Below are 14568 nucleotides of genomic sequence, written 5' to 3'. Positions count from 1 at the left end.
TGATAAATATATTCAGTATTTTAATGAGTTTTAAAAACCTTTATAATATAAAGCCGACTTTTCAAATTTTCATTGACTTCCAAATATGCAGAGGTCAGTGGCAGATTTATGACTAGACTGATTAGACAACTGCCTAGGGCTGTTAGTCCAAGAAAGGACACAAGCAGGTCAATTAAAACCTCCAGTTTTTCTGGTTGCCAAATAGATTTGAGGAAATTTTTTAAAAAAATTCATTATAAAATATCATTTCCTAAAGTATAAGTTGACTGATTCAGAGAAGATTCATTTTGTTTACTTGGTTATTATGTTATTTTTAAACATCAAACTTTACATCAATGACGTTTTGTACAAAATGGATGCCATCCAGTCGTGGTAAATAAATAAAATCCTTCATTTTTTCAAAGTCAATGAAATATAAAAAAATGTCCAAATCAATATCTTTAAAGCATTAGTTTGCATGTATTTTTAACTTGATCAATAATTCAAATGTATTGAAAATTTGAAATTAAATTAACTATTTAAGTAACAGAGGGTCCTCATTATGTATGCTGCCTATAGCATCAAAATGAATAAATTCGTCATTGGTAAAGCTTCATCCTTCTATTTTAATATTATTAAATAAGGAAGAAGTAATTCTCCAGAAGTAATTATTTAGTGTGGGGTCCATATTTTTTCAAGGAGAATATGAAGATGTGCATATAACATCTATAAATACTCATCAGGATCATAACTACTGCTAGGCAAATGGAATTATATTCCAAGGCTATAAGTAAGGAAAGAAGAAAGTACTAATTTTTTTTATATTGGAAATTTTATATTAAAATTTCCAATATAAAAGGCTCTCAATCCTGCAGATCCTCAATGCTCTTTCTCAATCCTGCAGCTAGCTGTCTTATAAGAAATCCACTTCTGCATGGCACAAGAAAACTCAGTCATTGTGAACACTGATTTATTTACAATATTTTTCTAAATTCTTTGACAATATTATTTTCCAACTTCTCTTTAAATGATACCTTAGCTAAAGATATATGGAATGAAGTTGCATCCTGAGGAAACTTTCTCACAAAATTAACTGCTTTATCATTGATATCTTTTACATCTACTGCCCTGAGATATTCAGATTCAGTTACTTGGTAGGTTTTGAAAACAATAATTAAGGTGGGTATATATTGTATTTATCATTGATAAGCCACAATGATCTAATATCAGATTCTAGGTCTTTGAATTGCTCGTTTTTACAAAATTTATTATAATATATATATATATATATATATATATATATATATATATATATATATATATATATATATATATAATATTCATTTTTTCAGACTTTTTCTGACAAAAATCTTTGACTTTTTCCTATGTTCAAAAATCTCTCTATGAGAAAACTTCAAATAATAATTATTTTTTTATTTATTTACAGTTTTAAGCAAGGCATTTTCCAGTAATCCATGCTTTGATTATAAATCTGTCTAAGAGTTTTAAAACAATGTCCAGGGATCCTAAAACTATGCTATTTAACTAAGAGTAGGAAAAAACCAGATGTTTCCAGTTTATTTCTATAATTGCATTACTTCAGGTTTTTTCCCCTTGTTAATCATAATTATGTTGTATGTCACAATTAGGGTATAATGTCTTCTGTTCTTCCAGCAAATAATGTTAAGATCAAAATAGCAATATATATTTTGGACAGCCTCAAAAAATTGCCAAATGCCTGTCTAAAATTGCTAAATATCTTTTATATGTTACTACATACCATAGTATGTATCGCACATTACTGCTAGATCTTTCTGATCTTTCACACAGCATTTTTTAAAAATCTAACTTTACTTGTTTAGTGATTTCAGGATACTGTATAATTTGTTATATGCTTTGAAATACGCTTCTCCAATTTTTGATTCTGTTGATTGAATATTTTTGAGTTCGTTTGAGAACTTTTGAGTGAATTTATGAATTTCTTGAGAAAGCAACCAACGTACAAACAATAAATAACAAGTGTCTTTGTGTACTATAATGAATTTTTACTTAATTTAAATCCTACCTTAATTGAAAAATAGTGATAGTTGTTAAATAAAAGTTAGTATTATTGCTTATCATTTTGGAAAATGGTCATCAAGTTGATTTGGATTGATTTATTATATTTTTATGTTTCATCTCTGGGTCTTTGGTTACATTACGAAGACATCATGCTCGATAACTTCCTTCCTGTGTTCTTTATCCTCTTAAGTTGATGCACTCTTCTACAAACAGTGATACATGTATTTTCACTATTTAAAGATTTAAAATATAAATATACAGTTTTTTTTTTTTTTTTTTTTTAACTTTTAAATTTCCAATATAAAAAAAAATCCTTTTTTGAGGGGGGGGGGGCACCTAATCTTTGAGCTCTGTCCTTATGGTAGTTACAATCCTGATTTTTAATGCATTTTTTTTAATTTACTGAAATTTATGCTTTAAATAAAGATGTTCATTAACAGGTTAAAACCTTAATATTTGCAATCTGATATTTTATTTTTCTGAAAGGCTAAATTTATTTTAAATAATTGTTTTCTTCGTAATAAGCTGAGAACAGTATAATAAATAGTATGAAAGTAAAAACTAACATAAACAATTAAGGCTTCTTCTTCTTTTTTTTTTCTTAGGTCATCGCTTTGATGATCCAAAAGGAATGCGAAGACATAAGGTGAAAGATATTAGAGCAAAGAATGGAACCTCAGCCTTTAGTATTAAAAAAGAAGACATTGGAGCAATAACATTTCCATTTAGCAAGAAAACCTTTGATCATAATCCTCATGAGGTATTTATAATAAAGCTTTTTATTGATCGAGAAGTTTAACAATATAATTAATATGTCCCGCTTAGTTCCTGTGCTTTATTTATATAGATAATGGTGTAGCTGAGAAAAATCCTAGTTAAATTCCTTTTTGTTTATTTTAAATTAGTCTATATTACCTTATTCAAAATTTTTCTCTTACATTCTAATCCATTCACCCTTTTTTTATTTAATTATTTTTAGCACATGCTCTTAAAAGTTGCTGGTACTTTAACTTTTCACTCTCTGATTAAAGGAATAAAAATGCCTAATGCCTGTGGCATAACTTTCAAAGACACTCAAGATTTCTTTTACTAAATTGATATATATCTAAGAAATCTTATAAGAATCTCTTAGTAAAAACACTCGGCGGAAAATTTTAACAGATTTTGCTCTTGTAGCACAATGTAAACACACACATTTTTGTCGATAAAGTAGAGGGTCATTTACCTGGCATTCATTCAGCAGCCATTAAAATATCTGTAAAACTTTTATAATGAAACTAATTGCATAAGAAAGCAATATTACAGTTTTGTAATATTTGTGAAAATATGCTAAAAAATGCTTGAATTCATTGATTAGCATAATTCTGATGATATAAAAAGCAGTATATTTCAAGTTTGTGAGCATAAATGTTTTTTTCTTTGTTTGTTTGTTTTCATTCAAATTAAGTTTTATTATTAGAAAGTGAAAAATCTGCATTTGATTTTATTTCTGGGAAAAAATAGATTTTCAAATGCTCATAAAAAGAAATTAATTCTTTTGAAATGGAAGATAGTAAAAATTGATTTAATTTTTTTTAATCATATGACTTGCCAACTCCTCTTCTTATAATATAATGTGGAAAAAATGCATGTAAAAATTAATAAAATTATTTTTTTCTTGAGGATAAATATTTCTAAATCATATTTTTTCTTTATGTGGTATGGGATTGAAAATGGTCATAATCAAAGAATCCTATTGTCTTTCATAGTTATTTGTGGAACTTCATGAATTGAAAGAACATGAATTAACTGATTTTGTTGAATGGAGACAAACAGCCAGATGGATTAAATATGAAGAAGATGTAGAATTAGGTCCTGACAAATGGGGGAAACCTCATGTACCTCCTCTCTCTTTTCACAGCCTGTTGAAATTACGGCAATGCTTAGATTCAGGTGAGATACGTTATTTCATAAAACCCATTGAATATTCATAGTTATTCAGCAATTATAAATTTTGATCATGAAACCACAATAAAATCTACAATTTTCTTACAGTTTAATTCTGTTGAAATTTGTGCTATATATTTCTTAATGTACATTACAGCATATGTAATTAAATATTTATAAACTATTTTAATATGCATGTTTAAATTGTCATTTCTTCTAGAAACTATTAAAAATATTTCTTAAAAAAATATTTTCAGAAAATATTGTAACTTAAAAATATTGTATTACTTTACTTCACCTGTATTATACATAATTTTAAAGCTTATGTAATGTACTATCTATTAAATGCAAAAAAGATTTTTTTTATTATTATTATTTGGAGATAGATTAGATGATTCATATTTTTAAAAAATTTATTATGTAGTGAATAGTATGTGTTGAGTATTGTTTAAAGCTAACAAACAGCGTAGCATTTTCAGAACTTGGTAGCATATGTCTAAACCTTGATAGTGTCATTTAGTTTTCCTCATGTTGTATTAAAAATTGAAACTCATTATATCTGTTCTTTTATGAAGCAGTTTTATGCATCTAAAAATTCTGTGTTATTATTTTTATATCAGCAATTTTTTGATGTAATTCGAGGGAACAATTCATCACGAAAAAAAATTAGCTGTGCAATTAAACTTTCATTGAGTTTCGGTTCTGTTATTTTTTCAAATTTCTACAAATATTAATTCATAATTTTGATTAATCTTTTTATTTTGAACTGTATGCATTATTATTATTATGTAAAATATTTATTCAAAGTTTTGTTTTAAGAAAAGATGGGATTTATGTTTTAAGTTTCATTTTCTTTTACAGGTGGTGTTCTTTTAGATATAGAAGAAAGAGATCTGCTCAGCATATGCAAGAGAATTGTAGATTGCATGGTACAAACAGATCAAATCGATTCTGATCAAAGAGAAGAAGTTTTAAATTGTCTAATGTTACGCCACCGGCATGTGAATGAAAAAATGCTTCCTGCCTTAAGGAGAAACAGTTCAGGCTATGGCAATTTGAATTTATTAAGTCATGATAAAAACAGGTATTAAATATTAAATTTCATGATATATAATATTCCGATATTTTTAGAAACAGAATTTTTGAACCAGATGAAGTTTGCTTTTAAATGTTATTGCAATTTTTTAATATCAAATAAAATTTATTGGAGAAAGAAAAAAAATGTTGTTTTTACAAATAAATTGTTTTAAATAATTGTTTGTAAATAATTTTCAATGTTTAGTTATGCCATTTATTACCCTTTTTTGTATGAGGAAAGTGTTGAAGGAGATTGAAGATGGGAAATTCATTAATTTTTCTATTCTAGAATTTTATGATATTGCAGTGATGTTATCAAAAGTGCAACCATATTCTTAATATTAGATACCTCTTTTTATGAATAAAAAATCCAATGGTAAAGAAATTAAATTGAATTCCTTGGTTAGTTAGACTATGTGTAATTTGGTGAAGGATATAAATGAAACTCTTTTCAATAATTTTTGAAAATCTATGAATTCTCTGTGGAATAGCAAAAAGACCTAACCAATACATAGTATAACTTATCCTCTTTATTTTTTTAAAAAAGAAAACTACATTCCACATGAAAAATGATAATTCATCCTATTTAATGAAAATTTGTTCAACTGTTAGATTAAGAATTCAGTAATATGAATTCTACTAGAGGATGTACTACACTTCAGTATATTATATGAAGGAAACTGCCATGAAATCAATATGCCATAAATTTCACTATTACCAAAAAAGGGTTTCTATAGATTTTAAATTATGCTGAAATCAACTTATTACTCATTATGCAAAGGAAAAATTTAATTGATTGCATTAGTTTAAAGGAAAATTGACATATTCAGGTGACTTTTTATGTATTTTAATGTTTTGTATGGAATATGTCATATGAAGAATTGTTAATGTTAAAATATTATGAGAAAACTCATATAAATGAACAATGGAGATCAATATTCTGATCAAGAAGATTGTTGATTCGAATTTTAAAAAATATTGTGATATTTTACTAAATGCTAATTGTATAAAAGCTTACTTAAAATATATATATATATATTTGCAGAAGTTTGCTGATTTTTTTTTTGTGTGTGTGTGTGTGTGTTTGTGTTTTGTTTGCCGCTGTTGTAACTTGGTAGTTTAAGTTAATTATCTGTTAGTGGTAGTTGAGTTTTTACTAAAAATTAAAATTTAATTCGATTAAATATTTGCTGTGGTTTTTCCTTCTTTTTTTTTTAAAAAAAGAACGCTTTTTTTTTTTCTTTTTTTAAAAAATTGTTTGGTTTTAGTTTAATTTGCTTTTATGAAAATTAATATCTTCAGTGGTTATTTAGCTTTAACATTTTGTAATAACAAAAGGATTTTGTGCTCATCCTGTTACTCCTTTTATTTTAATTAGGATTTAACTTCTTTTTCTATAATTTCATAAAATTTCAGTGAATATTTTTATAGCATTTTTTTCTTTTTTCTTTGGCATCCTTTTTATCTTGGCAATCATGCCTTCTGCATTTAAATTGTAATTGGAGTCATTTTACATCATTGCAATTTTTCAGTTTTTTTAAATTGCATCTTTCAATTTTAATTTAGTTTACAGACAAATAATATATTGTGAAAACTTTGACAGCTCACTATCATCTTATTAAATTCTTGTATAATTGAAAAATACAATTTCAGAACATAACTGTATATTGACAAAAAATACATTTACTACTCATTGGGAAAAGAGAAATTAAAGGAAAAAATCATTGTGATATATATTTGATTTTATTATTCATTATATATTGTGAACTATGTATATGAAGGGTGCTACTTTATTTGTCAGTGTTTGTCCCAAACTTTAATTTTTGCTGTTTTGAGTTAATCCCTGGCCTTGCTACTTATGTGCCTTTTTGCCATTTCTCATTTTTTTTTGCAATAATTTTATACTGATTTTTTTATTTTTATGTAGCAGGTCTCCTTTGTTTTTAAAATCTTTTAAAAGCAAACAAGAAAATGAAATAAATCGCCCTCAAAATGATGAAGAATCATCTGTTCCATCAGAAACAGTGATATTGATGCCACCTGGTGAGAACAGTATTGTAAGTATGCATTGTATAATAATTAGTGTTTATAGATTTATCCACTATAGAAGTCTGTTTCTTATTCGATTTCTTGAAAATTAATTTAAATACAATATAAAACCTCTTAGAAGAAATTGTCATTATTTTATTCTTACTGTGTTACATACTTTTTTTATTATTAATATGAGATTTGGCATCTTTGGTGACCAGCTGATACAGTATTTTATTTATATTACTGTGTTTTCATTTTGTGTCAGTAAATGAATTTATTTTTCTGTTAATAGAATTAGTGTTCAATTCAGATTTATAAGTTGGTAATTGGTATGAATAAAAGAGACCCCACTAGAACAGAACAAATTGTTTATTTCTCAAATCATTTCATCAAATCTACACATGCATTTTGTCAATGTACATGTGTTTTTGTTCTTCATCTTTTGTGAGTAAATCTTACGAACAGTTCTGAGATATGATTAAAAGTTAATCTAGATAAGCATGTATCATCTATTGTTGAATAATATTTTTTTGCAAAAAATGGGAAGTGATTACATAACTGAAGCTTATCTGAAATCTCATAAGTGAAAATAATGGGGTGAGGGTGCTTTCTTTTATTTAAATTAAATTTATTTTATAAATTAATTTTTATTTTATATTGATTTAATTCAAAGAGTAGAACAATTTTTCATAAACATTTAAAAACATACTGTGCTATAAATAATGAAAATAAAGTAACATCATTCTGAAAATATTAAATACGTCAAAAAAAAAAAAAAAAACCTCAGAGAAATTTGTTATATAGCCTGAAAATATTAGAGAAAAGTCAGGGGTAAATCAAAGAGCAGAAAAGCTATTCTGTATAATTAAAAAGATGATTTTTTTTTTTTTTAAATTTGAAGACGGTACAAAAATTCATTCTGTTCAGTTTGTGCTATAATACTTTTAAGTGTTCTAGTGGCAAAATGGCAAAATTTTACTTAATTTTTAACTAATTAAATTTTTAAGAAATTGTATCTCAGTTAAATTTGGTTGCTCTAAGTTTAATGGTCTGCCTTATTAAGATCAGCTACACATTCTTTATTACTAATAGATATATCCATAAAAAATATATTAACATCTTCATTGAGAATAAGAAACATTAATTTTGATGTCTTCTTCATTTTATGTCATTAATTTCATGATTTTAAGAACTTTTGTTTATAGCAGAAAAGTTTTTATTTGCCCACAGTTTTTTTAAAAACTCCAATATAAGCATGGAAATACATAAACTTGTTGACTGTTTCAATACCAAATTAGATTTTTAAATTTTTTGTATCAAAACTTTCAGAATAATATTGAGGTTGTGCCTTCATCTAAGAGAAAGAGTTTAGCCCATGATAAAACTGTTGAACAAAACATTCAAGGAATCCAGCGTAGAGTTCCTGAGAATGCTGAAGGTGCTGCTGTTTTAGTTGGTCAACTGGATTGTCTTCATAAGCCAGCAACTGTTTTTGTGCGATTAGCTGAAGGCAAAAAGATGCCACACTTTTTAGAGGTAAATTCTTTAATGCATAATGAACACTAATGTTTTTAAAAAATTGTCAATGCTTTGTAGTAATTTTATACAGTTTGGAACAAGCATTTATTTATACTGGTTAAATACTGTTATTTGAAGCTTGATAAAATCATTGATATGCATACTCCTGCCATAGAAATTGATGTTGTTCTTCTCTTTTACTTTTATGATACTTAAATTCAAAATACTTAGCTTATTTAAATTCACAATGACAAACTAAAAATCAGTAATTGAAACTGAAAAAGAAATCAAATGTCTAATTTGCATAATGTAGTTTAAAATAATCACTCTGAAAATATCATCTTTTTCTTTAAGTTGATTTCAAATAAATATGAATTTCTTAAAAACTATTTTTGACATTGTCTTTTAAAATATATTGATATATATTAACTCATGTTAAATTTCATTCAGCTTTTTTTCTTTATTGTTTTATTCGGTTTATGAAAGTCATTCTTATAAATCTCAAGTGTTTATTTTATTTATTTATTTATTTGTTTGTTTGTTTTCACTTTAAAAATAACGAATTTTTTGTATAACGTTCATTGGAATCATTTGTTGGATGACTTTAATTTAAAATAATTAATATCATCTAGAGTATTAAACATTTTAGGTGACAAATTAAATTTTTATTTCGTTAACTGAATTATTAGTGTTTTTTACATTCCAAGAATTTTAAAAATTATTTTTGCACAATTTTAATTCTAACTGCATTTTTGTAGTTGATATTTTTATTCCATTCTCTCTCTCTGTGTGTGTGTGTGTGTTTTATATACTTATTTTCATTTTTAATTATTTGTTTCGATTTTTATATGATATCATTGTCATAAAGAAAAATAAATGTGTAAAATTTCTATTTTTTTTTTTACTTCAATTTTCGTAATTTTATTTTATGTTGCGGTATTGATTATGTTGAAATTCATTATGCCTTAAGAAAACCATATGTATGCCATATGGTTCGTTCTACTACTATGTAATAATCTAAGACTTTGCCTTTTTGAGATTATTTTTATATTTACTGACAAAAATGTTTTAACTATTCTTATTTGTAAAAAATTCAATCCTATTTCTCCTTATATTCAGAATTTCTTTTCAGATACCTATTGAAGTACGATTTTTGATTGTGTTATTAGGACCATCTGAACCTGATATAGATTTAGATTATCATGAAATAGGTAGAGGAATTGGTGCTTTAATGAGCAACGAGGTATGTTACTGTTTAATTTAAACATATTTGATTTAAAATTTAAAATTATTATGTTTCTGTGTTGTATTTTTTTTCTGATTACTATTAATATTCTCATATAACTACCTCATTTGGATATATTTTAAAACAGAGTTTCCATATATTAAATATACTTTTTAAGTCACTCTTTTTTGTAATAAATTGCTTGTTTTGAACTTGTATATTCAGATATAAAGAACTTTTCTATGTAACTTGGAGGAGCATTAGCACTTAAAAGTTGTGAGCTTCATTATCAAGGCCAGATTATGTGCTCAAGAATTGTCATTACCCATTACATTGACAAAGGCCCATCTTAGTTTTGCCCTTCCTTCCTAATTTTCAAACCAGATAATTTTTATTGCCAATTTATTAACAATAATAATTTATTAATAATTATACCAAATATTTGCTTTAATCTCTTTATAAAGAGTTTTTAAGTAACAAATATTACATCAAACTGAAATAACCAAACATTTAATTGTTGGTTGCTTTCAAGACAGCTGTTCTCTCTCTTATAAAAGAAATTTAATATTTAATTTAAAAGCAGTTTTATGCAAAATATTTTGAATGTTCTATAACTTTAAATACTAAGCTTCATAGCATTGACTTATAAGTTAATTTGTCAGCTGCAAAAATAGGATAACACTGATTTGCAAGCAAATTTGAGAACATGAAGAAAAATCATAAAAGTATGTACATAGTCTTGTAAATAAAAGGAAGCTATAAGATAAATTTGCCTTTAAAAAAAATCTTTAATCCATCCCAAAGTTGTATAGCTTCTAGGCAGTAGTCTGTTTGATAATTCCTGCCAGTTCATTATTGTAATTTAGCTAAAATTTGCTTTATATTAGTAATTAACTAATAAAAATTATTTTTATTAGGAAAAATAATATTTTTAGCTTTTTTTTATAATGATTCAGTTATTGAAATTTTTTAAAAGAATATTTCCTTTTTGAAAGGTAAAAAAAAGTTTTTTTTATTTATTATTTATTGTATATTTTTAAGCAAGTAGTTAAATATCTAAAGATTTTGTGTTCTGTTCTTTTAAAATGTGAAACATCAAAACTATCAAAATGAGACCATAAATTAGTTGATTAATCCCACATAAGGTTCTTTAGTTTGATTATATACTGATGATTAACATCAGTAACTCTAACATATCATTAAATGAACAAACTGTTTTTCAGAAAAAACTAGAATTGATTCAAAACAGAAATTTTTCTTAGAAAGTATTTTTCTGTTATTAATGCAAAATCCATTGTAGTTTTATATTCCATAACAGTAAAACTTCTCTGTAATAGCCACCCTCTATTTCAAGAAAAATCGACCATTCAAAGTAGTTGTCCTTTCAAAGAAAATTTTCAGTTTTAGAAAAAAAAAATTATGAAAAAAGTCTTTATTCCTTATTTTCAATATTTAAAATATTTATTTGAAGGAAAAAGTGTTTTAATTAAAAGATTCTTAAAATAATTTTTTTAAAAATATACTATTTGTTTGTGCTTTGATTTTTCGGTTTGGTTTTTAATTGGAAAAATTAAGTATTATCAGATTAGCTTTTACCAGTCTCTTTGAACTAATGATTGATGATTTGCGTTATTTTCATTCTTCAGCTATTGAATGATTCAGTTTTCAAAACTTGTTTGTTGATTTCTCATTATTATTATATAATGCTTTTTATATTGATTTAGATTTAAAAAGGCCTCTTAAGACATCATTCACAGATCAAAGGCCTGTGCTTGTGACGAAAATTGCTATTTTATTGAAGTTGCTTTTTATTGTGTCTTTTTTTAGGAGATATGTAACGTTATATCTATGTGTCAAACAAAAGCAGCTGTTGTTAAAGATAATCACTGTTTGAGGGTGGCTGTTTAAAAAAGTTTTGCTATATTTATTTATATGTTTTATGAATTGTATTTCTTTTTTATATGTTTTTTATTTTCCATTATTAATGCATGCATTAGTGGAGATCTAAAACTCGTAAGGTAAAAAGCTCATTATTTATGTTCTTCTAACATGTTGTAATGGAAATAATTTACTTATGAGACAAATTAGTTATTAACAGACGGAAAAATGTATGTTTTTGTAATTAAATACTTATGGCAATAGTGTGACGACTAAATAATGCCCGACACATTTTTTAAAAAAATTAATAGGCAGCAGTGACTTCAAAATGTAAATGGTACTGAGTCATGGTATACTTATTTTTATGCTTTATTATCATATTAATTTTGAAAAGTAGCATAAATTTAAGAATTTACTTTTTTGGTTAGACTGACAGTCAAAACATCTATATTCCTCTTGCCCCCTTACTTCCTTTCTTATACCATTAACTAATAATTAATAAGTTTGAGCTATTAATTAAATTGAAGATGACATAAACATGCATATAATATGTTACTTTAATGTCACATTAACATCTTAATAAAATCAGAATAATTGTTTGCTCAGCAAAAAATTTAAATTTATATAATAAAATAATACATTTACATATAAGAATGATTAGCAAGAATATGTAAAAGTAATTTTTCCTTTTTTGTGATGTTCAGTTTTACACAGAAAGTTTTTTGAACTGTACTTTTTAAACAGTCATTTATTAAATTTCAGAAATTTGTTTCTTAATTCTTCCATTTATGAAGTTCTATGTATTGTAACAAAGCATCGATTTTAACTTACTTTTTACGATTTATTGTCCTTTTTTTATTTTATTTTTCTAAGAGGAAAAAATATTTTACAAATTGAAAGTTAATTTTTAAAAAATACAATGCTGCTTTGTGCGTTTTAATAATAAATTTATTTTAACTCTTCTTTTACTAACTGGTAATCTGAAACTGGTAACTTTATATAAAATGTTGCATGTTTATTTATACTGCTGTTATAAATTTAGAAAAACAGAAAACTTTAATATTTAGAAATGGTTACATTTATTATCAAACTTGGATCATCAATGGCATGCATATAAAATCCTCATTTGTTAAATGTTGATATATGTCAGATCTGTTCTTTAATTTCTGAATTTTTTTAACAGAATTTTCACACTGCTGCATACAAAGCCAATAACAAAAAAGACTTATTACGAGCAATAAACAGTTTTCTTGATACCAGTACTGTTGTACCTCCTGGCAAATGGGAAAAACAATCTCTGTTGCCCATAGATGAAATCAGAAGAAAAAGTCTAGTTCCTCCTAAACGTTATAAAGATGAACCTATCAAAGGTTTGAAACTTAATATTTTTTTCCATTTCTTAGGTAGTTGCTTATCTCATTTGTAGAAGAAAAAAATTATTATTATAAGTAACATTTAATTAAAATAAAGTAATTCTTGAAAACTTTATTTTGAATTACGAAACCATTCAAAGAAGTTTTGTGTCTTCATTTCCAGGGAAATATGGACATAATATTTGATTACTTTTAAAATTACTATTAATAATAAAGACTGCTATAACTGCATATATAAATCAGACTGGTAGCTTAAAAATGCTTTGAAATGGAACATTAAAAAAATTATTTATACTGATATAAAGCATCCTTGATGATTAACATAATTGCCATATGGCATCTACATTTTTTTACCTTTTGAATTATTTTGATGTTTGAATTTTATTATGAAACTGGTCGCTTTCAGTTACTGCTAATTCGCAGTAAATATTGGTTATATTTATTTTCAGTTAAACCTTTTTAGCTCTTTAGTATAACTGATATCCATGCTACATTTAAGAAAATATTTTTAAGCATCAAATTTTGTCAGAAATTAAAACTATATTAGCTTAATAAAACAAGATTTGTTCTGTTCACTGTGTATGTAGAAATCATTCTTAAAGAGTCAAGTCCCATAACAGGATAATATAACATCAAAAATGTAATTGTCTATTCTATTTGACTTCTAAATTTCATGATATTGCAGCCATTTTTTTCACAAGTTGGAACAGTAAGAAGAAAAACTACATGATTAAATATCGATTGATATTGAAATAATGATTTTACAGCAATAATGAATAAAATTGTTAAAAATTATTTTAAAAATAATTTTAAAAATTGTCAAAATTAAGAAAAAAAACTGTATAAAAATAGATTGATATAATTTAAAAAATATTGTAAACATAATTTATGTTCTTTTGGGAAGCTTGTTGCAGAAAAATGCTAAATTCTGACTTAATTTTTAATCAAAGTTCTAATTCAATTTTTTAAAAAAAGCTCTAAAATATACCTTTTTATAATTCAAAGTATATTTATACCATATATAGTTTTTAGATCAACTTTTATTTTAATTGGGTTTCATTTAAATATGTTGTTTGTTGTAAATGTCCTTTTTGTTTAGCTAAAGCTGCATAATTAATATGATGAAATTATTTAACAACTGATCTGATGATGTCATTTTTTACCATTAAGGAGCAATAAAAGATAAATAGCAATCATAATTGTAAAGGTTCGTTGTCTGCGATGACTAGAAATAGCTACTAATAAATCTAGCTGAAAATCTGCTGAATAAGATGCAAAATCCTTCTTTGGATCCATTTGGTTGAATTAGATAAGTAGTGAAGTATCATCAAGATAAATAGAAGCAATCAAACCCAAAAAATATCATGAAATGAAATGTTTAGCATTTATTAGAGATAACAATTTGGAAGTAAAGAGTAAACATATTATATTGACTTAATGAACTAATAATTGCTAATATAAAATTAAAGTGTAGCTTAAAAAAGAATAAATTGAAGAGAA

General features: G+C 25.3%; 1 protein-coding gene across 5 annotated transcripts in view; it reads left to right on the top strand.

The window, feature by feature from the left end:
* Positions 1-14568, top strand: part of LOC129959402 (band 3 anion transport protein-like) — a 130795-nt gene that overhangs the window by 92115 nt on the left and 24112 nt on the right. For 3 of the 5 annotated variants that reach the window (XM_056072221.1, XM_056072223.1, XM_056072234.1), the window contains 8 exons: positions 2646-2800; positions 3789-3972; positions 4828-5050; positions 6971-7100; positions 8404-8610; positions 9725-9835; positions 11815-11835; positions 12879-13065. In XM_056072221.1, coding sequence (XP_055928196.1) covers positions 2646-2800; positions 3789-3972; positions 4828-5050; positions 6971-7100; positions 8404-8610; positions 9725-9835; positions 11815-11835; positions 12879-13065 — 1218 coding nt within the window. The remainder of the gene's footprint in view (positions 1-2645; positions 2801-3788; positions 3973-4827; positions 5051-6970; positions 7101-8403; positions 8611-9724; positions 9836-11814; positions 11836-12878; positions 13066-14568) is intronic. The other 2 variants (XM_056072228.1, XM_056072230.1) reach the window with 2 other exon arrangements.

Source organism: Argiope bruennichi, chromosome 2, assembly GCF_947563725.1.
Source record: "Argiope bruennichi chromosome 2, qqArgBrue1.1, whole genome shotgun sequence".
NCBI lineage: Eukaryota > Metazoa > Arthropoda > Arachnida > Araneae > Araneidae > Argiope > Argiope bruennichi.
Note: the sequence above shows the minus strand (reverse complement) of the source record. Positions and strands in the feature narration are given on the sequence as shown.